Source organism: Electrophorus electricus, chromosome 15, assembly GCF_041902795.1.
Source record: "Electrophorus electricus isolate QZ-2024a chromosome 15, ASM4190279v1, whole genome shotgun sequence".
Classification (NCBI taxonomy): Eukaryota; Metazoa; Chordata; class Actinopteri; order Gymnotiformes; family Gymnotidae; genus Electrophorus; species Electrophorus electricus.
Window position 1 is genome coordinate 18,327,501 of NC_137511.1, and position 23,247 is coordinate 18,350,747.

General features: G+C 44.2%; 2 protein-coding genes across 4 annotated transcripts in view; both read left to right on the forward strand.

Moving 5' to 3' along the window:
• lrrc3ca (leucine rich repeat containing 3Ca) overlaps positions 1-8,542 on the forward strand; it is an 8,838-nt gene extending 296 nt beyond the window's left edge. Inside the window, exons 1-3 of one of the 2 annotated variants that reach the window (XM_081698150.1) lie at positions 1-244; positions 6,110-6,154; positions 6,253-8,542. The exon at positions 1-244 is cut by the window's left edge and continues 296 nt beyond it. In XM_081698150.1, the coding sequence (XP_081554276.1) occupies positions 6,263-6,991 (729 nt within the window). In that variant the 5' untranslated portion in view covers positions 1-244; positions 6,110-6,154; positions 6,253-6,262 and the 3' untranslated portion in view covers positions 6,992-8,542. Of the gene's footprint in view, positions 245-6,109 lie in introns of both variants that reach the window. The other variant, XM_027018625.3, reaches the window with a different exon arrangement.
• A 10,779-nt stretch (positions 8,543-19,321) lies between these two features.
• Positions 19,322-22,238, forward strand: csf3a (colony stimulating factor 3 (granulocyte) a). 2 transcript variants are annotated; one of them, XM_027018636.3, is made up of 5 exons: positions 19,322-19,371; positions 19,708-19,859; positions 20,059-20,160; positions 20,429-20,572; positions 20,893-22,238. In XM_027018636.3, the coding sequence occupies exons 1-5, from the start codon at positions 19,356-19,358 to the stop codon at positions 21,103-21,105; spliced, it is 627 nt and encodes a 208-aa protein (XP_026874437.2). In that variant the 5' UTR covers positions 19,322-19,355; the 3' UTR covers positions 21,106-22,238. The 2 variants fall into 2 exon arrangements, with proteins under 2 accessions (XP_026874437.2, XP_081554396.1); XM_081698270.1 differs by lacking the exon at positions 19,322-19,371 and having other exon boundaries at positions 19,539-19,859.
• Positions 22,239-23,247: the final 1,009 nt, after the last annotated feature.

A 23,247-nucleotide genomic window follows, 5' to 3' on the forward strand; every position in this document is an offset into this window, starting at 1 on the left:
ACACGATGCTCTCCGGTTGCGTGGAAACCAATCGGTCTCCTTTCAGCGTGCAAGTCCGAGCGTTCACGGAGGGCACGAAGCGAGGCGGAGGGACGGGCCGGGGAACGCGCCAGCCTGCTTCTCGCTGGGGTTTGCCGATGTAAAAAAAAAAAAAAAAAAAAAAAACGGAGCCGTGAAATTTTAAAGAATCGGTGAAACTTCCTAAGGCTCCCCGTCGTCAAACAAGAGGACACGCGACGGACATGTAAGTCCGCCTTTCTTCGCCGTAGATTGCATCACGCCTCAGAAGAGCTCACTTTGTTCGGCTTATTTTAACGTCGCCTTTTGCAGGAATAAGTTTTTTTTTTGCAAAACCTTTATTGAACTTTGAATTCTGCAAACGCGGGACTCTGTGGGGTGATCGCCCCCCTCCCGCCTCCGCACCGCTTCCACGGCGTTACCGTAAACTTGGCTTTACATCGGCTTATAACGGGCTCTTTTTACCTATCATAATATTAATACATTAATTAATGTAGTTAATTAATTAAGTTAATTCATTAATTCATTAATCTAATACATATTAAACATAGGGCACGACTAGAAAGCCCGACGTCTATACATTATGACCAATTCTGCATTTACAATTATTACTATTGTTGTTGTTGTTATGATGTTATTGTTGTTTTTATTGGCAAAAATAACAACAACGCTTAGGTAAATACAAGTGATTTGTTTAGCGCAGGCGTAGTTTCCGTGAACCTCTGTGTTTTCTGCGAGTCGTAGACTCGAATTTCAAGTGTTTGAAGTGCCGTCGTATGTAAGATTTTGTGTAAATTGGGGACCTCCGTAAGTCCCGAAGGTCCTTGTTTTAGCCGTCTGCGTGAACCTAGTATTTCTGCAGAGTTGTTGTCTTGTTACTAAAGATAATTAGAATAGCATGCCTTCACAGTAAATGATTTAGCAATGGCATGATTACTGGTTTATTTCTAAAGTTTCCCATTCATTTCGGGCCATTGTCTTCAGAAAGGGCTATAGCCATGGGAATTGAGCTCAGATCCCGCTTGATATATCCACTGCTGTTTCGATATTGGCAGATCGATTTAGTGTCGGTGCTCTAGTCTGGCTAATAAAAGTGAATAATGAAGCTGCAGAGCTCTCTCGATCTTCTGTTTGTGTAATCTAAACAGAAGCGTTTAAAAGAACGGCCAAGACAGCATTATTGTTGTTGTTGTTGTTGTTGTGACTTTACATTGGGGTTACATGAATTAGCTGCTCTCGTCTGTACCTACGTGTCCTTTAATCGTTTGTGTCAAAATTCTTCATGTAGCCTGCTGCGAATGTAGAATTTAAAGTACCATAAGAAAGGAGGTTAGGCAGGCCCGCCTCGCTGAATCCATGGCATTTCATATGGTATATTAGATTAATTTCAGTATAGTAGGCATCTGTAGACATACATCTATGATCGTTAAGTCCACCTTGTAACCTACCGGATTTATGTTAGCAATACAGAGACGTCTAGTGGCTGTTGTACCCTGATGTTTGATTTACGCCTCTCTTACAGATTGTGCCTATTTGCTTCTATTTTACAATGCGTCTTGAGTCAATGATATCAATAACCTATTGGATTTACGTCTGTCAATACAGAGTATGTCTAAAAATAGCTGAATCTGCTCGCTTTGTGTTTATAAACTGGTTTATTCTCCTCGATGGCTCAGTTCGACTGATTCTCAAGATGACAGCCCATAGCGTTCAAAACTATAAAATCTATTGCGAAAGTCAGTTTCCGGCTTCGGTGGCCTCCGTCTGTAAGCGCCGTTAGTACCGCTGCCTGAACCAGTGACCTCCGTTTGACCGGGCAGCTAACATTGCAGAAGGAGATCGATACATGAGTGAAAGTTGGAGAGGTAGAGAGGGATCTTAGCAGAATGAAACGCACTTAAATGTACTGACAATTACTTAAAGCTCGTTTACAATCCGCCCGCCAAATAACAAACTGTTTTCCTTTAACAAGTTAAAGGAATACTCCAGCACTAAACCTTAAAAAAAAAAAAAGCTTTTATTTAACGTTCAGAGTATTTATTGTTTGTTTTTTATCAGTGCTTGGAACAGACACCTAGATTTATGATTCCCTGTAATTATGCCATATGAAAGTCTATAGGACCTAATTTCATTGGATCTGTAACCCTAAGCATCTGACAAAGGAATCGTCCAGAAGCCATTTGAATCCACTCTGGATCCTTTAAAGAGCTGCACTCTAAGTTGGCACCTAGAGTCAAAACATTTACGTCCAAAAGCAGACCCAAACGTCCAAAGCAGATCAAAAATATCTGGACATCTTTCATTTATTTCCAGTTGAACATTTAGTCTAACTCTAATTTTCCTAACACTTTTCTTCCTGTTCTCTGTAATATTAGATAACACTTTAGTCTTCTTTGAATCAAAATATCAGATTGAGTTTTATTTTCACATTCTTACTATTGACTTTAAATGATACTGTTTTATCATCCAGTTTCCTGTCTGATCTGTTTTGCTTGCTGTTGAAAGTCCCACCCTCAAAGCCTGTGAGAGGTCGACAGGGCCCTCTGTGCTGACACCAAAAGTCACCCCGGAGACAAAGAGCTACATTACATCATCAGCTTTGTGCGTTCTGACGAGCATTAGTCATTACATCATCAGCATAATGTGTTCTGACAGGGTCAGTCGTGGAATCAGCATCAGATTGGTGTGTGTTTTTTATGAGCGTTAGTCATGAGAGCATCAGATTGGTGTGTGTTTTGATGGAGGTTATATTCTGTAAAGGGAAGTGGGGACAAGTGTCTCTGTACAAATCACTCAGGGTCCTCCAAGCAGGTTGGTGCTTGCATACTTGCAGTTCTCTTAATGCAAATAAATCCACATTGAAACTTTTACATTTGAATAATCCATTAGCATAATACTACTTAAAATGATTCTATTAAACAATACAGATATTTGTTGTATTGGTTATGTTGGCCATGGGTGATGAAACTTTGTCTCCAGAACACTCTCTTCTCCTACACGCACTTCCACCTGAGGCTTTTGGCCTTGTTTTTGCCCCTGTCAGCCTCTGTAACGCAAGCGTCTCTCCTCGGATTCTCTGGCTTCGTCTCTTCTGTATCTCTGGTCTGTTTTGGTATCTCCTCTGGTCTGTATTGGTATCTCCTCTGGTCTGTATTGTTATCTCCTCTGGTCTGTACTGGTATCTCCTCTGGTTTGTATTGTTATTTCCTCTGGTCTGTACCGGTATCTCTGGTCTGTATTGGTATCTCCTCTGGTCTGTATTGGCATCTCTGGTCTGTATTGGTATCTCTTCTTGTCTGTATTGTTATCTCCTCTGGTCTGTACTGGTATCTCCTCTGGTTTGTATTGTTATTTCCTCTGGTCTGTACCGGTATCGCTGGTCTGTATTGGTATCTCCTTTGGTCTGTATTGGTGTCTCCTCTGGTCTGTACTGGTATCTCTTGTCTGTAATGGTATCTCCTCTGGTCTGTATTGGTATCTCCTCTGGTCTGTACTGGTATCTCCTCTGGTTTGTATTGTTATCTCCTCTGGTCTGTACTGGTATCTCTGGTCTGTATTGGTATCCCCTCTGGTCTGTATTGGTATCTCCTCTGGTTTGTATTGTTATCTCCTCTGGTCTGTACTGGTATCTCTGGTCTATATTGGTATCTCCTCTGGTCTGTATTGGTATCTCCTCTGGTCTCTATTTGTATCTCCTCTGGTCTGTACTGGTATCTCCTCTGGTCTGTATTGGTATCTCCTCTGGCCATGTCTGTGTCTTTTATACCTCCTCATTCTCAGCCTGCGTGTTTTGTAGTCCTTGGTCTGTTTTCTCTCTCTCTCTCTCTCTCTCTCTCTCTCTCTCTCTCTCTCTCTCTCTCTCTCCGTATGAAGCTAGCCCACACTATCACTTGTAAGAAATGTCATAACAGCAACCCGTTATGTATTCATGAGAGTTGTCGAGTGGGATGATGTTACCTTTGAATTTACACGGTCCCTCCTCGCCGCACCTTGACCTTGTGACCCCAATGCCACTCCCACCCTCACCCGGAGGGGCGGGTAAACCTAATCCCTCTGATTTAGCAAACTGCCACAATACGGTTCCATACAGTGCTGCTGGAACTATGTCTGGCTGTTTCGGAAAACAAGAAATGATAAACATCTTGGCCTGTTTCCTAGCGGACCTTTGGCAGCGGGTGATATATTAGACCGTAAAAAGCTTTAAGGTCTAGCCCCTGCATCTCTCTCTCTCACTCTGTCTCTCTCTCTCTCTCTAGCCCTCTCTCCTGTTCTCTGTCTCTGTCTCTCTCCCACCTCCTCAGACTTCATTACAGGGCCCATTTCCCTGGCATTTCGTCAACTGCTGTGGTACAGTGTTTCATTAGCCTCCCTAAACACACAGTGCCCTGCTTTAGACAGCACACCCCCCATTGTTATACAACGCTAAGAGGTACTTAGAGATCGATTTCATTTTTAACTTGCGTAAGCCCGTATTGTCAGGTCCACATACATTTTTCTTTTTGACAGATGACTCTGTAAGCATGCAAAAAAACATGCTGTGCTCCATTGTTCTTCCTTGGTGGGCCTGGTGGTAGAGTGCGACTTTTTGGCCTACTATTTTAGGACGTGGGAACAGGGACTGATACTTTATATTTTGGTCTCACCTGAGACCAGCATTGCTTATTTTCATAGTATATTTAATATTAATAATGGAGTGGAAGAAAGGGCTCTTAGACTGTGGTAAAAGCGGCTAACACAAAATGTGTGTGTTACTTGTCAGCTTGAGGAGGCTTACCTAGTGGGATTTGTAAGAGGATAGTCGGTGTTGTGTGTTCTTTGAGTATTAATGAGCTAAGGTTGGAGCAGCTGTCTTCTGAGGCTAAAGGCTGAAAAGAAAGCGTAAAAGAGCACAGAGACGCGAGCTCCGTACTCCTGTGAAGTCAGCAGACGCACGGCTGCAGTGCCCGGAGCCACTCTTGCAAAAACACACAGCGTCGGGCTCCTGACGAATGCGGAGTCGCATTAACGTTCCTCACGGGGCATGACCAATCACAGAGTCTGGAACCTGTTTCCTCAACCGCTCTCAGACCTGAGATGACAGTGGAGAGTGAAAATGGAAAACAGGCCCCTTTGATGTTCTTACGTTACATTCATTTCTTATATTCCCCCATGTCAGAGTGAGTGCCCAGGCAAAAACTATTGTTTATGGCACCTGCCAGGACATGTCACCTCTGGGTAATAATATCTTTGAAGTCATGCATGAGGCCAGCACAACAGACGTCACCACAGTCTTACATTCACAGGAGGAAACTGGCAGTTGATACAGTTCATAGCAACAAAGATGGAAGTTCTCTTCATGTTTTGATGGATGGATGGATGTTCTTCTCGAAATTCTTGAAATTCGTGCCCCAGACCAGCTGTGGCTGTGGAATAAAGCAGGGAGAAAGTGAGACAGATACAGAGGATAGAGAAAATGAGAGAGGTGGAGAGAGAGAGAGAGGAAGAGGGAGATGGGGAGAAAGAGAGAGAGAGAGGGAGATGGGGAGAAAGAGAGAGAGAGCGGGAGAGGGAGATGGGGAGAAAGAGAGAGAGAGAACCCCCCATTGCTTGCAGCAATTAGAGCAGCTAGTCCCCATCTGCGCATGAAATAACACACTCCAGTCTGCAGGACATTTCAACCATCCATCAGCAGCTTGTTATTCTGTGTGTGTGTGTGTGTGTGTGTGTGTGTGTGTGTGTGTGTGTGTGTGTGTGTGTGTGTGTGTGTGTGTGTGCGTATGTACATGTGTGCTGGTAGGTATAAGAGATGTAATTTATTCTCTGTTAATTAGAGGCCAATCGAAGTAGGTTATGTACACACACACACACATCAAAAGGAATCCAAGAGTGCCTGGTGGAATAACTAGGAAAATGCATTATAGCCTTGCCAGCCTGCAGAGGTGGACAAACAATGAATGGTCGGCACTGATGGAAATTCATGATGGTAGAAGCACCAAGTAAAACAGATGGAAAGTAGCAAACTGCGTCGTCAGATAAAGTGACATATTGGGCCGGTGTTCACTGAACCACTGCTTTCCCTGTTAATACGTCCCGTTCTCGTTTCTCTTCCCAGGCTTCCCAGCTGTAGGGGAGGTTAACGCTCCATACCTCCCAACAGGTGATGCCCTGAAGGGAGTATGTCCCCTGTCTTACCATGCCACTGCTGTGCTATTGGCTGCTGCGACACTCTGTGGTCATGTGCCTTCTGCTGCACAGCCTGGTGCTGATGACGCTCTGCCTCCACCACGCAGCTACGTCCTGCTCGAAGCGCTGCTACTGCTCCGAGAGTGAGGGCCCGTCCGGGGGAAAGACCACACGCTGCAGCAACCTGCGCCTCACCGAGGTCCCACGGGACATCCCCAACGACACGCAACGCCTCTACCTGGACTACAACCTGCTGACCAGCATCCCCGCCAGTGCCTTCCAGGACCTGCCCCTGCTGGCCGAGCTCGACCTGTCCCACAACGAGCTGGCCCTGCTGGAGCCCGGGGCCTTCCAGGGCCTGGCTGGCTCTCTCCTGTTCCTGGACCTGTCCTCCAACCAGCTGTCCACGCTGGACCCCGATGCCTTTGAAGGCGTGCGGGCCCGTTCCAACCTGACGGGCAACCCCTGGCACTGCGACTGCCGGCTTCAGACGGCGCTGCCGCAGCTCGACCTCGAACCCGTGTCCCTCACGGGCATCGTGTGCCAGACAGCGGAGCCCGACGACTCCGATGCCAAAGGTGTGCCTTTCCTGCTAGCCAAAGACCTGGACCTGTGCGTGGTGCTCAAAAAGACCACAGACGTGGCCATGCTGGTAACCATGTTCGGCTGGTTCACCATGGTCATCTCCTACCTGGTCTATTACGTTCGCCACAACCAGGAGGACGCCAGGCGTCACCTGGAATATCTCAAGTCTCTGCCCAGCAGGCAAGGCAAGTCTGAGGAGTCTTCCACCATCAGCACTGTGGTTTAAGCCAACCACATGCTTATCGCTAACGGAGGAAACTCCTCAGGCTCCCGCTAGGCAATGGGGATGTTTGGCATCACAAAAAGCTGTGCTAGAGTCAGAGCTGCTATACGGTAGCGGGCCAGTAAAAAAGGACTGATGTTTCTAGAGAGGGGCGGGGCTTGGTGGGCCACCAATCCTCAACCACTCACACTCTAAGGCTCACTTCAGTTTAGCAGGTCAGCAAGTCAAAGTAACCCGGCTCAGCGGCCTCGTAAGGGGGCCAGAAGAAGCCGGCCGCCAGCCTGGAGCTCAGGTCTTGGGGTGAGCAAAGTCCACGGTCAGAGAGAGCTGAGACAGTTCGTCCTCCAGGACTGGCGGTGCGACTGCAGAGACGCAAAGGCCATCTAATCTTATCCACGTGAATAATTGATCCAGAGCTGGGTGGCCTGGCGCCCCACACTGGCTGAGCAGCATGACTGCGCCGGACACTTTTTAAAGGAGTAGCTGTTGTTTCTTTCTTCTTCCTCCCAGCTAGGTCTTTTTTTAGGAAGTTGCCCCATTTAGATGCAAGAGCATGCAGCACTCCCGTTCCGTCAGAATATTAACAAGCGAAATCTGGGAGTACGTCTCTGCAGACCGAAGCCACATCTTATAACAGAGCCATGTGTAAACCCACATACCTGTCATTTCTGCAGGCATTCCCAACAAGCATAGTACTGTAAGATTTTAGAATATAAAGATATGCTTTATTTTTGTCCCGAGTCACAGAACTAATGATGTAGAAATGAAACCAGAGCAAACCTTCATCGTTTTAGGGTTCTCTAGGGTTTAGCATAATATTTTTATTCTTAGCTTGATTGACAGTAGGTCCGCACCCTCACCCCTCCACACCCCCCCTCTCCCCCTTCCACACACTGCAACTCTGTCCCCTGCCCCCTCCTCACCCTTCAGCTCCGCCCCTCACCCCCAGCTCCGCCCCTTCTCTAGCTTGAGACGGGGCACTGCATACCTAAACGTAACTCCCATGCTAATCCTTGCTCGACTGCAGCGTCGGACTTTCGAATAAGTGCAGCCAACGTGTCGAGTCTCGTACACAAATCTGATTCAAAACTCATGAGCAGTGGCTTGTGAAACGGAATTTTTGTGTGAGGCATCTTACACTCGCCGTGGGTTCTCTGCACCTGAATGATAAGGGCCTCTTTTTAAAATGAAAACTACTCATGCAGTATTGGAGTCTGCATTATTTAAGGGGTTTGACAGATGTAAGGAACTGTCACAAATGTTTCCCTCTAAAGCTTTTCTGCAGATTAATACACTGGTATGTAAAACTATTTTTTAGGTTTATGAAGAGCTGCATAAACATTTCATCATTATCCTGTTAAGAACTACACAATCCCAAGAACTATGGTTTTTATTAGTAGTAGCATTATTACTATTATTACTATTACAGATGCATTTTTACATTGTAGCTATACATTTTGGTTTCTTCCAAATACCGTATTCAGGATGCACTCTAATGGAAAAATCGAACACTGATGTAATCACACTTTATTAAAGATACTGTAACACACTAAAGGTTATCAGTTTGGTACTGTGGCCTTTCAGAGGTCAGTGAGAGAGTTTTCCTGTGAAAGAATTCCTGTTGAGAAAACTTTTCCTTTGTTGTCCCAGTGATTTTTACACTCAAAGCAACACACACACACACACACACGCACACACAGACTTCCGCGCTGGCTTAGAACTGGGAATAAAGCTGTGAATGCCATGCTGGAGCTGTTAACACACAAACACAGATCCAGTAAATATGAATAGAACTGCTGAGACAGAACACTGATACTGGGCAGGCAGGGAGAAATGAAATAAATATGCTTATATTGTAGAACACAGTCCATGTGCCACATGCTTATATTAATAGAATAAAGTCAGGCCATATGCTTTAGTATTTAAATGTCAAAAATAATTGACATTTTATCCCTTTTAACACAATCTTTCTACACTATTTAATCCAGTGGCATATATTAATTAGGTAATCAGAGAAAGTACTACCTTGCAGTAGTTAGGGAATAGACCAAAATACAATCCAAACACTCAATCATCACAGTTCTCATGATGTGAAGACTTTATAGTCATGGTATGTGGTCTATAGTAATTACATTTGCCTGATGCTTTAATGCAAAGCAACTTACAAATTTGACTGAACACAGCATGAGTAGTTGGGGGTTAAGGGCCTTGTTGATGAGCCCATTAGCAGCAACTGGGCAGCAGTAGGACTCAAACAGACAAGCTTCTAACTACTAGGCATCTATCTTAACCACTGAGCTACTACTTCCCCAAGCCTGACTGTAATCGGTGACTGTAATAAGTGTTTTGTGCAGAAGAAGCTGGGCAGGGCAATAGCAGGGAGTGGGGCAATAGCAATAGGCAGAGCAGTAGGGGCGGGGCAGTAGCGGTAGCTGTGACTGGTGATGTTGCAGGTGTGGAATGGGCGTGGCAACACTTAGGCCCAATCAGGAATAAAGTGGCCAGCCATATTTTTTTGGGACAGTACCACTAAACCACACCCACTACAGCCTGACACTTATACAACCAGCAGTATCTGTCATTCCATTCAGATAATTCAGTCATAGGTAACTATGACTCCTGTTCCAGAATCATTCTGTAACTCCTAGAACTCTCATTCTTCGCTCTTTTAAACACATACCTTTCATATCAGTTTCAGTGTAGTTGCAGAATAATTCATGGCAGTTACTGAATAACATGCCTTAAGATTAACAACTAAATAATCACGTAGTTGAAGAGGTTAAAGAAACAAATTGCAGTGGAAGGACAAGCAGGATTCTGAAAAAACAAGTTTAACACAGACCTCTTTGTGTTCTTGAATATGTGTTCAGAAACCATGTCCTGCCCCTGGCACATGACTGGTTGGCTCTGTCAGCAGTGCCATCCAATACGGGCAATGCCAGCTCCCCCTGAAACCAGAAGCTCCCTTCTAAAAGTTTTAGGATAACATTGTGTTGGAAGTGTTTTTATAATGCATAGAGGTGTATTACACAATGTACCTGTACTGTGTTATAATGTGGCTGATTGTCACCAGAGAAGGTTTACTCTTTCTGAGCCTGGGCACCCGCCTGGAGTCAGCTACAGCTTCGGATGCCTTTGAATGCCCTAAATACTCTTTGACCTCCCGTTGCTTGCCATAGCAACCACTCAGAGTGTTGGCGGGTCTGTCAGGACATCAGTCCAGGCTACTCCAAAGAGCCTCATTTTGGCGGCTCAGCAGCAGGTCTACGGACGCTTCAACATCACAGACCTCTCGTAATTAAACCTGCCTGAGGTGTGCTGACATTTAGTGTTGTTGTTGTTGTTGTTTTTTAGCTTGAAGTGATGACATCATACATCCAATGTGGCTCGCCATCCGAGATCCAAGAAACAAAAGTGTTTGCAGTTTGACTGAAAAAGCTGGGAACAATAAACCATGACCTACTCCAGCTATTGCGCCCCAAATAGAACCACTTACATGCACCAGAGTTCGTAAGAAAAGGAGCTAAGTGCTTGTGTATCAGAGATCACTCAGGGGACAATAAATGGAAGGCAATGGGTATGTAATTGATGGGGAGAACGAATCTTGAAAAGGGTTCAGGCAGCGTTTGTCAGCTTCTGCTCGGGTGAGTGTACAGACAGGACTGTTGCTGGGAGAAAATACAAGCTGGCATGCATTTACCAAAATTATGATGAACCACGGCCTCTGACCTTTAGTGTGAGAGCCTGACAGTATTCGGGGGTGAAAAGACGGGCTCTGCACGCTCAGAGGCACTTACCCCAGGGGCAGGGATTTCTACTCTCACACACAGCCCAACTGCCCCAATGCCTTGTGCAGGTTACCCTTGTCCTGATTATGCTAAGTCTGGGTGTATTCTATGCAATCTGGGGGCTTGTAAGAGCTTAGGACGTTGCTCTAAAGATTTCTCCATTCTCTCCAGAGATAGTGCACAAGAAAAGAGTGTGCTCATGCCAAGATCATGGGTTCAAATCCTGGGCAACCCACACACTGTTGTATAGATTAACATGTGTGAGTTGCTCTGGGTAGTAGTGCTGGTGAGATGTTGAAAAATATCCTTTTCAGTGCATCCCTACAGCGCTAAGAAATCTTTGTAGTATTAGTACGATCGTGCTTCTTGGCTTGGCTAAGTTTCCTACGTGGTTATCACAGAAATAAGTGCAAGATTTCCTCTGCCAAAAACTGCACTGAGAGCACATCCTTGTCAAATAAATGGTTTCATCGTTAGATGCTCTGGCTATGACCTTTCTTTGACCTTCTCATCCTTGTTTCTTTTTTTCTATCTTCACATCGACTTTTCTCGCCTGCCAGTTTATTTTAAGAACTTCAAATCCAGTCATTTCCTCTCCATCTCCCTTTCTGTTCCTTCATTCTCAGTGTATCTTCTCATTTTTGCTCAGCTCTTCCTAAAGTGCTTACCAACATAACTGTATTTCTATAAGGATTATAAAAATCTTGTAATTGTATTTCCTCTTCCGACACGACGGCCCTGAAAACAATTGACAGGCGTGCGCTACCCCAATCAACACACACAATGGCCCTCTGATGTCTTTTCACAATATTAAACCATTTACCAAACAGCGCTGTTGAGCATGCCGAAATGATAACAATTCAGTTATGTGCACATCCTCGGGTGTTTTGCAGCATGTAGCATGCATGCAGCTCGAAACGTTAGACAGCAAGGGGCATATGAAGGGTGGGAGCTCAGAAACCAAGTCACAGGAATCACAAGTGGCTTTTATAAGCATGATTACTCTCCGGGGAAGCGTCGAGTTAGTTCAGAGCAAGAGCGTTCGCCGCATAACTGCGAAAAACAACACTCCACACCTGTGTGGCGGCAGGCGGCTAGCCGTGTGGCGCGTGAGGTGGACGTGTGCTGAAGCACCAAGCGCTTGAGATGGTAGCTCAGAGCAAACAGAGCCGCACATGATGAGTGAGAGGTTCAGCACTACTGAAATATAGATGGTAAACCTTCCTTCACTGACATCTCACTCTCTAGTGCGTGCACACACACGTGCATGCACACACAGTGATACAGCTAGAAGCATAGTAAGTAAAAGATGTGCATATGTGAAACAGCTCAAATGTAGGAGGGTAATTCCTAAGGTAAGTAATCATGTACACACACACAAACACATGCATGCACACATAGTCTTGATTTTGCCAACATCTATTACTGTAGCTGCATAACGGCAATATCTAACCTTTACGATGACCTTGTCGATGTATTGAAACAATATATCAAGAACATATTTCGGTTTTTTTGGTTTTCAGACAAAAACTCCAAACTGCCCCTTTGGAAAATATCCTCACAAGGCTTTTCAAATTCCCTCAAAATGTTCACGTTTTACAGTCATACTACAAACCTTACCTTACCACACACACACACACACACACACACACACACACACACACACACACAGAGGGAGGGAGAGAGGGAGAGAGAGAGAGAGAGAGAGAGAGAGAGAGAGAGAGAGAGAGAGAGAGAGAGAGAGAGAGAGAGAGAGAGAGAGAAATAGAAAAATATTAGAGAGTAAAACAGATACACAGGAACTAAACTAAACTGAAATGTTAGTCTTGAACACAGCCAGCTCTTCACTATGTACCATATACATGAGAAAACTGAGAAACATGAGAAAACTGAGAAAACATGAATGAAAAAGAACCTTGCAGACAGAATCAACCAACTGTGGTTGAAGGAGTAAATATTTACAGTTATGAATTGAAAATGAAAAAAAGAAAAGCATTCGTACATTTTCCATATTTATATTTTGAGCACAATTCTAATAATTCTAATAAAGGTTACTTAACTCCCCCCCCACACACACACATACACACACATACACAATCACAACCAAACACTCAGGAATTATGCACATCTTGGAGTTGTGGCCAAGGGACATTAGTGTCTGTTCCAGTCAGCTCAATGGAAATGTAAGTGTGTGTGTGTGTGTGTGTGTGTGTGTGTGTGTGTGTGTGTGTGTGTGTGTGTGTTTGTCTGTGTGGGGGAAGAAGATGGTATGACAGGTAATGTTATACCCTGGTGCTAAATACACACCTGTTGCAGTTCCATTTACATCTTAGACCAGCTCACCTTGCAAAGGATGGAACTGTGTATGTGGTGGGGGGGGGGGGGGGTCAGTGAGTGGCTATTAGAATGACTCTCTAAGAACATCATGTCTCTTTCTCCGTCTCATTCACTCACTCCTCACTCACTCACTCACTCACACACACACACACACACACACACACACACACACACACACACACACACACGCGCGCTCCGTGTATTCATTCACCCTCATCCTTGTCATGTCTCAGTAACGTTCATGTTGTCATGACCAACAATGCCCCCTGCTGGCTGCTCTCAGCAATAAAACTCTTCGCAACTCACTCCAGGTTTCAGGAAGTCCTCATATATGTGGTCACGCTTTCATTATGAGCCGGTTTGTGCCACTGGCGCAGCAGAGAGGAATCCAGCAGAGAAAGAGGAGAGGCTGGAACGTCACTGTCAGTCTGCGGTTGTCTATCACAAAGCAGAGAGTTTGCGCTGATTTCCGGGACTCATTGGGCGCGGAGCGTGTGTTCGGTCTCCCAAAAGCCTCGCGAGCCGCAACTTACCTGCAGACTGCAGAAAATATCCAAGCGTTCTCACACACGAGCCTTCCAAAGCTGACACACACGGCAACGCTCGTTGCCATAGAAACTGGGGTTCCTCTTCCTGTTTTCGTGTTCTGCCCATCTTGGCTTCCTTTGAAGAGAAGTATTTCATAAAAAGCCTATATCACACACTCATTTACTGACACACACATTGACTCACTCTCTCTCTCTCTCTCTCTGTCACACAGAGAGAGAGAGAGAGAGAGAGAGAGAGAGAGAAAGCAATCATAACGGCAGCGAACAATAGTAGCATTACGAGTGTTGGATTTGCTGCTCTCTGCTGGCAGCACCGCCTGCCAGTGTAAGTTGCGCACACTTGTGCTGGACGGGTATGGAGAGGCTGCGCACACTGTTTGGGGGTCGTCTTTCGCCTCCACCAATGAACTCAACTCGACTAAAGCCTGCGCACATGTGCCGGTCCACCTGCTAGGCCGGATCACTAAAAAATACACACGACAGTTTCGCCAGTTTTTTTGCGCTTTGTGTTAATACGTTCGGCACCGGTTGATTTCTGGAGGTCCTGACTCAGGCGCCGATTCAGCTGTCGCTAAAACACTGGAGCCTAAATCACCAGTGATATTCTAGTCTTGGAGATGGCACTCCAAATGGTGAACCAAATGGTGAACACCATGGGTGAACCAAGCAATGCTTGAAAATGCTTTAGACCCCGTGAAAAGATATTGCATTTGGCCACTACCTAATAATATGGTACATTTTTAGGGTCCCTGTCAGATAGAGGCCTGAGAATCATCCTAACATCCCCCCAACCCCCACCCCACAACGCCCCTCACTGCAACCTCAGTGCCTCTGACACGGGGGTTGTTCTCCTTACTAGTACTGTATTTATTCTCCTAACTCAGATTAATTATCCTCTACTTTATTTTCTTCAAGACTACATTTTTTACTGACATACCGAGAGAACAAGCACAAATGTGGTAACCTCGAGTGACGAGAACACTTCCTATAGCCTATGGACAAAACATGAAAAATATCCCCTTGAATCAGTTGACCCTTTTAATTGGGGTGGCAGTTATAATTAAAGGTCTCATTTCATCTAAATGAGTACGTTACCACATGACATCATAGTGAGCGCACTTGATGTCATAATTGATGATGAATGACAGATCTTAATGACACTTTAATAAATTAGACACCACTCACTTTCCCAACTGGGCCAAGCATGTAAACCTAAACTTCATTCCTCTTTTACTTAGTAGTACTTTCATTCTTTCACAAACGACTTCCGAATAACTCTCTCTCTCCCTGTCTCTCTCTCAGAGTATTGCAATACAGGGCGACATCCGAATCATGGAAAACAGTGGTTTCCAAACTACAGTTTCATGGGTGACGAAAACAGACGAAACAGATGTGGTGCAATCCACGCACCACTTTTTGTTCCTTTAAGCAGAATATTTTATGGTAAATAATGAAAGTGACAGTGATGAAAGAATGAGATGGATACATTGCAGGGATCCCCTCTCAGCTTCCTCTCACATCCATTCCTTTCTACGCTGCCTCCCCCGACAATGTTTAATGATTTGTGTCGTAGGTATAACGGGTCACCCTTAAGAGCCAACTTTAATAGAATACAAATTGGTGGAGAAAACATTTTTTATCAAAAACACTCAAAAGGTTTTTTTTTTCTTTTCTTTACTTAATTTACTTTCTTAACTTGGAGAAAAACAAAAGAAAAAAAACATGATTAGCTCACCAAGCAACAATTTCCAACAGAGTTCCGGGCATAAACGTTCTTCTTCTTCATCGTCCTACAACAACATTTCTAGATGTATTGGTCTTAGCACAGCAGTCAAGCAAAGTAATGTTTTCTTGAACTGACTTAAAATGATGAGATAAAAAAGTCAACCCACCTCAATCTCCCCAGGGTCTTTGCTCATCACTGGCTTCTTACCAAGACACGGAGGAGTGTCACAACATAGGTAAACTACGCTCCTCATAATATGATACTGAACGTCAGCATGTGGCTTATTAAGTGTAAATGAGACACTACGAGTTCAAGGCACGCAAGAATCTTGACAGGCTGATACGTTCGAGGGCAAGTTAGTTCACTGTTTCAAACCAAAACGCTTCACTGTCCTGTTATTCAAATGCGCAAGAACGCTGAAGAAGTTGTGACCCCTAATGAAGCTGTGCTCAGGATACACAGACACAAAGCTAAGCTAACACAAGGACAGCAGACAGGGCTTTAGGGAATCAGTTTGTGATGGATGGTGTATCATGTGAGGTCCAGAAGGCAAACACATGAAAAGGAAAAGTGTTAAAAAGTTAGACTTCTGGGCACCCTTCAGAACAGATTTTTTACATGACTGTGCAAAAAATATTTATAGTACATGATGTAAAATGAAAAAAAAAAAAGTATTCCTTCCATTTGTCTTCCCCAGCAGTGGGTGAGAAGTCTTCACTTGCACAGAGATTATTTTAATTTCGCTTTCTTCCTATTAAATTTTTATTTGACGCAAATAAGAGCAAATGGGGTAATCTGGGTTTCATGTTGTTTCCTGTTGTTTCTAAAATTGGAAAATTGTCCAGTGAGTCAGCATACACTCACTCATAGATGAAATCTCTTCTACTCAGGAATGCATGATGGTGTTACTGTGTAAAATGTATATAACCCAATGGCAAGGATGTAAAAACAGAAGTAGATATGTAAAATTATATATATACAGAAAAGAAAAAATAAACATTTTTTTTTTAAAGATGTCCACAGAGCAAATGCAGCATCTGAGTAGAAATGCTCTTTGCCTCATGAGAGCCCCTAAATGTCTGCATTTACTTCACACTCAGTTGGATGTAAATAAGTAAACAAGGTAATAAGTAAATAAATCATTGTGCTCCTGAACACACAGCGGTTACCCCAGCTCTGTTTGACAGTGGAGTTTGGTTATGTTCCAAACTACTCCTGTATATTCATTTTTGGTTTTATTTTGCACTATGAAACGTTTATGAGTTGGCAGTGGTCCAGTTGCTTTATGGAACTGCCAGAGTTTTTAAAAAAATCTGTTTAGTAATAAGACTTGTACTATATTTTAAGGGGTAGTACAAATCTCTATACTGTTACAATACTATATACTGTTATTCTCTAGTGTTCTGTAGGTGGGCCTGACTCTCCATACAATTTTAACTGGAGCTGAGAATGGGTCCCCAGATAGTCTAAAAAGTTAACATTGATACAAGATACTCTCTCTTCCTGTCAAATGTTAGATTTCCGATGGTGAAGACATTCTGGCTGAGTGTGAACTGAAAATGGGAAAACCACAGGTGTGACAGAGACCGTCACTTGGAAAGGTTAAATGGGTGCTCTGACTGTGATAACAGGGAGGTGGTGCTTTGGTCCGGTGGTTAGTGCTCATATTTACCTCCTACCAGCCCTGGGTTTGAGTCCCGGGTAAGTTAGCTACCTTAAGCTTTTGTCACATGTGCAGTCAGAACTGGGATGGTGGTGAGTGGATCTAACAATATGTTATAATCATAATGTCAAAGTCTTGAGACAAGCCTGACACTAAGAAGGCCAGAAGGCCAGCTTGTCTGCCCTCACCTCCCATGTCTAGTTCACAGTTGGTTCCTGCTGCTGTGGATGGGGGTAGTTATCTGTGTCTGCAGCTGTTCCCAACCATTTGGCCTCCACACTGTAGAGCTGGATAATGTCCTGACAAGCTGTGGGTGTCTAAGTTAAATGGATTCATTATAGGACTTGTTACAGCACAGCTTTACAAATGTTTGTGTCCAGATCTAAGATGAAAGCGATGCTTTGTCACTGAGGAGCAGGTCTTTTCCATTGTTGGCATCATTTCTGCAGTAGCATGCAAATAAAACAGAAAAATCTGTAAAGATGTACACTGCACAGTCACGGTAGATGTGCCAGTGTTCAGTTCTGGCAGGTTTATCTGTAGCAGCAGAACTAAAAGAGAGGACATGAGTGTGACTTCAGTCCTGAGAGCCTTAGAGTGACCACAGTCCTGAGGGACCAGGGGTTGACCACAGTCCTGAGGGCCTTAGAGTGACCACAGTCCTGAGGGACCAGGGGTTGACCACAGTCCTGAGGGACCAGGGGTTGACCACAGTCCTGAGGGACTGAGGGTGACCACAGTTCTGAGGGACTTGAGGATGATCACAGTTCTGAGGGCTCTCTGGGACATTGCATTCCTCACAAACCTGAGTGAACACATCACAAACCTGGAAGAACACATGAAGTGGCAGGATATCAGCATCAACAGTTCCTCAGATCACCAGAAGACACTAACACGGGCTCCCAGGCTCTGCAACTTCATATAGAGGAAACTCTCCAAAAGCTTGAGGAAATAAAAGTCTGTAATCTTACTAATTCTAGGAACTAAGACAAACCCTGAATTTTGGGAGCACAGTAGGTTAGGTTGCTTATGCTTATAGTATGCAATGAGTATGAGTTCACTCAGATACTGTGGGGCCAGACCATTTAGTGCTGTATATGTCAACAAGAGAATTTTACAATTGATCCAAAATTCAACTGGGAATTCCAGGCCTTGTTAGCACTCTGCTGCTGCATTCTGGATGAGTTGGAGTTTATTTAGTGACTTTATAGAGCATCCAATTAGAAGACCATTGCAGCAGTCCAATCCTGATAATATAAATCCATGGACAATTTCTCTCCATCTGATGAAGAAAGTATATGTCTCAGTTTAGCAGTATTACATTACATATGTTTGTGTCAAATGAGAGATCAGAGTTAATAATAACACCTAAGTTTTTTACAACAGATTTGGCTGTTACAGAAAAGATTTAGTAGAAAATTATATAAATTGCTTCTTGCAGCTTTGGGTCCAAGCAATACCACCTCGGCCTTATCGGAATTCAGAAGGGTGTGTGTGTGCGTGTGTGTGTGTGTGTGTGTGTGTGTGTGTGTGTGTGTGTGTGTGTGTGTGTGTGTGTGTGTGTGTGTGATTAAAGCTTTCTGGACAAAGCAAAGGTCTGGAATGTTTTGATTCCCAGGGAGTATGCATACTAGCACATCTGGGTGTGAGTGGCTGGCAAATGCCATAACGAACATCTCTTCTTCACTCCCTCAAGTGTTATCGGGGCCTGTACATCACCTCCAGATCCTGGTGGAGAAACTCCACCTCCCCCGGATCTTCCACCTGTTCTAACACTCATTCCCCAAACCTGTATTTCCCAGCAGTGCTCTCATTCTACACCCTGGGTTTGGAAATGACCCAGACGCTGGCTTCAGAAGTACAATCTGTCTGACTGTGGTTGTCATCTAGACCATGAAGTGAAATATTTCAGTAAATGTTCAAAATGAAAACTCAATCTTCTACACATGGGAAATGTCATATGTCAATTAAATTGCTGCTCAAGGTAGAAACTTGAACTTAAATAGCTACTAGTACTTTAGGAGGCTTTCATAACCAATATCCTCTTTAAAAAGAACAATTAATATTATTATTAAAAAGTAATATTAGCATAAATGCGGTGCAAACGCTATGGACAAAAAATTGATTGCGATAAATGATCGAGTAAAACAAATCACAGGAAAGAAGAAAAAAGGAAACTATGACATCAGGGAGTTTCCTGCACCCTTCGGAGGATACTTAAACCACCCCTTATGTTTAGATGGTCATTGCCTCGGCTGTTCACAAAATCCATAACTTCTGAAACTAGAAAATCAGCGAGGCTATTATGTACCTGTGCCTTGGTGAGTACCTGTCTCTTGCGTCTATTCTAAAAGGACATATAGTGAGTGGTAATAGGGTTCAACTCAGGGTGGTTCTTTATTTGTTTAATTTTATTTTAAAGGTTTGCTTTGAATTCTCTTCCCATGCTCCTTGTCTGGCCTGTGATAGGCAGTTGTAAAACCTCACACTGAAACTTTGATAAATGTCCACTCCACCCCAGTGCCCCACCCCACACCACCCCAGCACGGGCAGCGGCGCTACTGGCCCCCGCTCTCCGACAGGGGTGGGCCGCCTGCGCACGTCACGGTGCGGGCCGACTAACCAATGGCCGTCCGAACTCTCTTGCCCTCCTGCAGGTTCCTACCTCGCTCTGTGCGCGCTGGCCGCAAGCGTTGGCTGCGCACCGATCATGCAGGACTCCCAGGACAATGCAGAAAACGGGCACAGTTTAATCACGAAGATACTGAATGACATTCCCGCAGCGCACAAGTCCTGGATAAATATCGCGGTAAGGCTTGCGTTTCTGGACCGTTCCGTCCCCTGCGCCGTCGCTTAAGGCGTCGAGTTATTAAAGGAACTTTGGCATGCGCCTGTGCGCAGGGTCAGCGGTTCGGCGCGACATTACTTTTTTCGTCTTGGTTTGTCTTTTGTCTTGTTGGTTTTACGTGTTTAAAAACGATTTTTAAAACACACGTTGCCCTTTTCAGAGTATGTCATTGGACGAAGTCGACAAATTCCAGTACTTGAAAGAGCAACTTAATTTTCCTGCGGCTCCCCGTCTTCAGCACATCTCGGATAACTTTACGCTGGTACGAATCCATTTTATTTCACTTCTGTTTCATATTGAAATCGGATTCCGTAAAATCGTGGCTAAAGCAGATGTTTGGGATCCTGTGTGTAAAGTTGTTATATTATACTCACGCATTATATTAGTTAATATGAACTATTTCCCACATAAATACGACCTGTTGAATAGATGACCCAGCTAATTATATTTCATGCGGCACATGCCAGGTGTTTAATGGGAGCGCATAGTCGAGTGTGTAACCTGTAGTGTAACCATCCTTCCCTCTCTAGCACGATTGCCTGAGTCGGATCAGCGAGGGTCTCAGTCTACACAAAGCCCTACTGAAGGTCATCCGTAAGAAGATGACCAGTGCTTCAGCGGAAGTCAATGAGCTCCTGTTCGACATTCGAGATCTTGCACTGCTGGTCCAGAAGGTATAAATCCTTTATCAGATTTGAGGAGCTTCTCGTCTAGGGCTAAATTCTGCCTCACACACTAATAATGTTGAGAAATTCTACTTTATAATGGCGTGTCCACTCTTTGAAACCATGGCCACTTTTGCAGAACACTGCACATATGACCATGTATCACAGCTCAAAAAGGAGATAATTATGAAGCAGAAATAAATATTAATTCAGGTGTCCTGGGAAATGACCGGTACCTCCAGCTCGGTGCCTTGTTCCGATCTCCTCCCCTGCTGACTGTGGTTTTCGCCGCCGGGAGACTCGTCCTCACCTTGCTTCCTCTTTCGCAGATGCGGACTCTCGCACCGGCGCCAGCAGCGGGCGCTCCGCCAGTCCGGGTGATATCGGAGAACCGGCTGGAAGAGGACCTGCGCCCCGGGCTGAGCAGCGAGTACTTGGTGAAACTGGCAGCCCACCTCACCCTGCTCCAGCTCCGGCAATTCGGTCAGGACGTCAGCCGTAGCTTTCAGAGCATGCAGGATGGGCAGACCCCCACGCCATAGCCGCCCCGCCACGCTGCGTCTGCAGGAAGCCGTCCTGCCGCTTTTTTCCCCGACGGCTGCGCAGATAGAGCAGGATGTGAGGTTGTTCTCCACTAGCACTGCATTTGCAGTTGAGCTGTTTACTGTTTACTATTGTGTGTTTGCAAGGCTAGCATGTGTTCACGTGTTTGTCTGGAATAGAGTATGTATTGTATTTATTTAATTCAGTATTTATTCATATTTATTATTAACACATGGCCTTTTTCACTATTTATAAATATTTATTTTGAACTCCTGACCTATTTCATTATTTATAAATGTCTATTTTGAACACATGACCTATTTCACTAGGAGAAAACAGCATAGTCACTCGCACATCCTAGGGTGTTTGACAGTGACAGTGATAATTTTTAAACCACATGTCTCTGAGGAGCCCAGATTAGTGTATTCATGTCTTCATGTCATGCTACCCTTCTCTAGCATGGGCCTTACCTGCTCTGTCTGTGTGTGTGTGTGTGTGTGTGTGTGTGTGTGTGTGTGTGTGTGTGTGTGTGTGTGTGTGTGTGTGTGTGTGTGTGTGTGTGTGTGTGTGTGTGTGCACGTGTGCGCGTGTGCGTGCTTGTGTGTGTGTATAAGTACACACTGACCAGACAGGTATCAGAGTCATGAAGACATATATGTATGATCTTTGTATCAGAATTTTAAAATTATTTTGCAAAATGTCTATTTGTATTATTTATTTACATTTCCGTATGATGTAACAACTTCGCTATAGACATACTATGTCATGACTCATGACATTCTGCCTTTGAGAACTGTTTATTGTGCAACACTAGCAACACCAGAGTGGCTTCTGTGGAAAATTATGTAAGATTGTTCAACCCTTCTGTTAACACTTTAATGTCATGTCATGGATTTTCAAGTGGTTTTTTTTTTTCTTTTGTGATTTGTAAGATTATTTTTATTAAAATGCCATAAAAGGCAACATTAGGGCTGTATGCCAATTTGTTGTAGCCTACAATGTGTCATATTGCTAATATTATTAGGCTATTGATGACTATTATTATACTGTATAATCATAACTGTTATTAACTATTATTGGTACTGGATAAAAGCAAGTGCATTGTGAAATAAAGCCTTGAATTTGAAGAAAATGTTTTGCAATTGCCTGCACATTACTATTATGGAAAGATTTCTATTCACATTTACTGCTGAAGGAGCCGGTATGCTACATTATCCATGCATACAGTTTGTAGTTAAACTGAAGGTAGTGGAATCCAAATGAGTTGGATAATAACGTAGTGGCTTTGTTTTTCCTAGAAAGAGAATATTCTCCCACATTGTGATCTATCTGAAGCTTAGCCAGAGTAACCAGCCGGTAGCACACTCCAGTCGAACCTAGAGCCTCCTGCTAATAGTATTAATAGAGGAACACGTCCATAAACCAAGGGCTGGCAGAGGCAGAGGAATTCTAAACACAGAAAGCCTCCTAATGCATCCATTACCTACAGGACTGATTCAAATTTGTCCCTGCTTGGTTTAAAATCACTGAATGTCTTAGGACCAAAGTAGATTTCCGATATGCTGGAAGTGTACAAACCCAGTAGACCTACTGGGTCATAAGGAACAGGACAGCTAACAGCGCCCCGAAGAACCAAACCTAGCAAGGCTGTACAGCAGTGCTCTGCTACCTATGGCTGGAACCAACACCAGGGTCATGTCCATGCTGCAAAGGGTTTGTTCTCCACAGCGCGAAAGTGAATGAAGACACTTGTGCCCCACCTCTGAAATAGTTCAGATGTCTCAAGATCTCATACTGGTGCTGGCACTTCCTATTTTCAGTGTACAAAAAAAAAAAATCTTCCAAATCTGGGAAGATGTGAAAGTATGGTGGCAACCCCAGTGCGTCACACGTGGTAATGAACTTGAGTAATCTTGTCACATGACATGGCTCATGTGTCATATAAAGTCCATCATGTGTTAAAGTTATTTTTATGTAGCAGTTGACCCATTGCGGGTCATTTTTCCACATGTATCATCTTCTGGTCTTATCTGCTCTTCAGATGCTACATGCTCTTCAAGTCTTGGGAAAATCCCTCTTTTTTTGTTCTTTTCCTCTGTATTTTGTGAGTATTCCAATATGTCAATAACATAAACCAACCC

Bases quoted from the DNA above. Each gene is read 5' to 3' on its own strand.
- csf3a (XM_081698270.1), top strand. From the start codon at position 19,554: ATGTCCACTCCACCCCAGTGCCCCACCCCACACCACCCCAGCACGGGC. The intron at 19,860-20,058 runs GTAAGGCTTGCG...TGCCCTTTTCAG, and splicing joins AGTCCTGGATAAATATCGCG to AGTATGTCATTGGACGAAGT. The intron at 20,573-20,892 runs GTATAAATCCTT...CCTCTTTCGCAG, and splicing joins TTGCACTGCTGGTCCAGAAG to ATGCGGACTCTCGCACCGGC.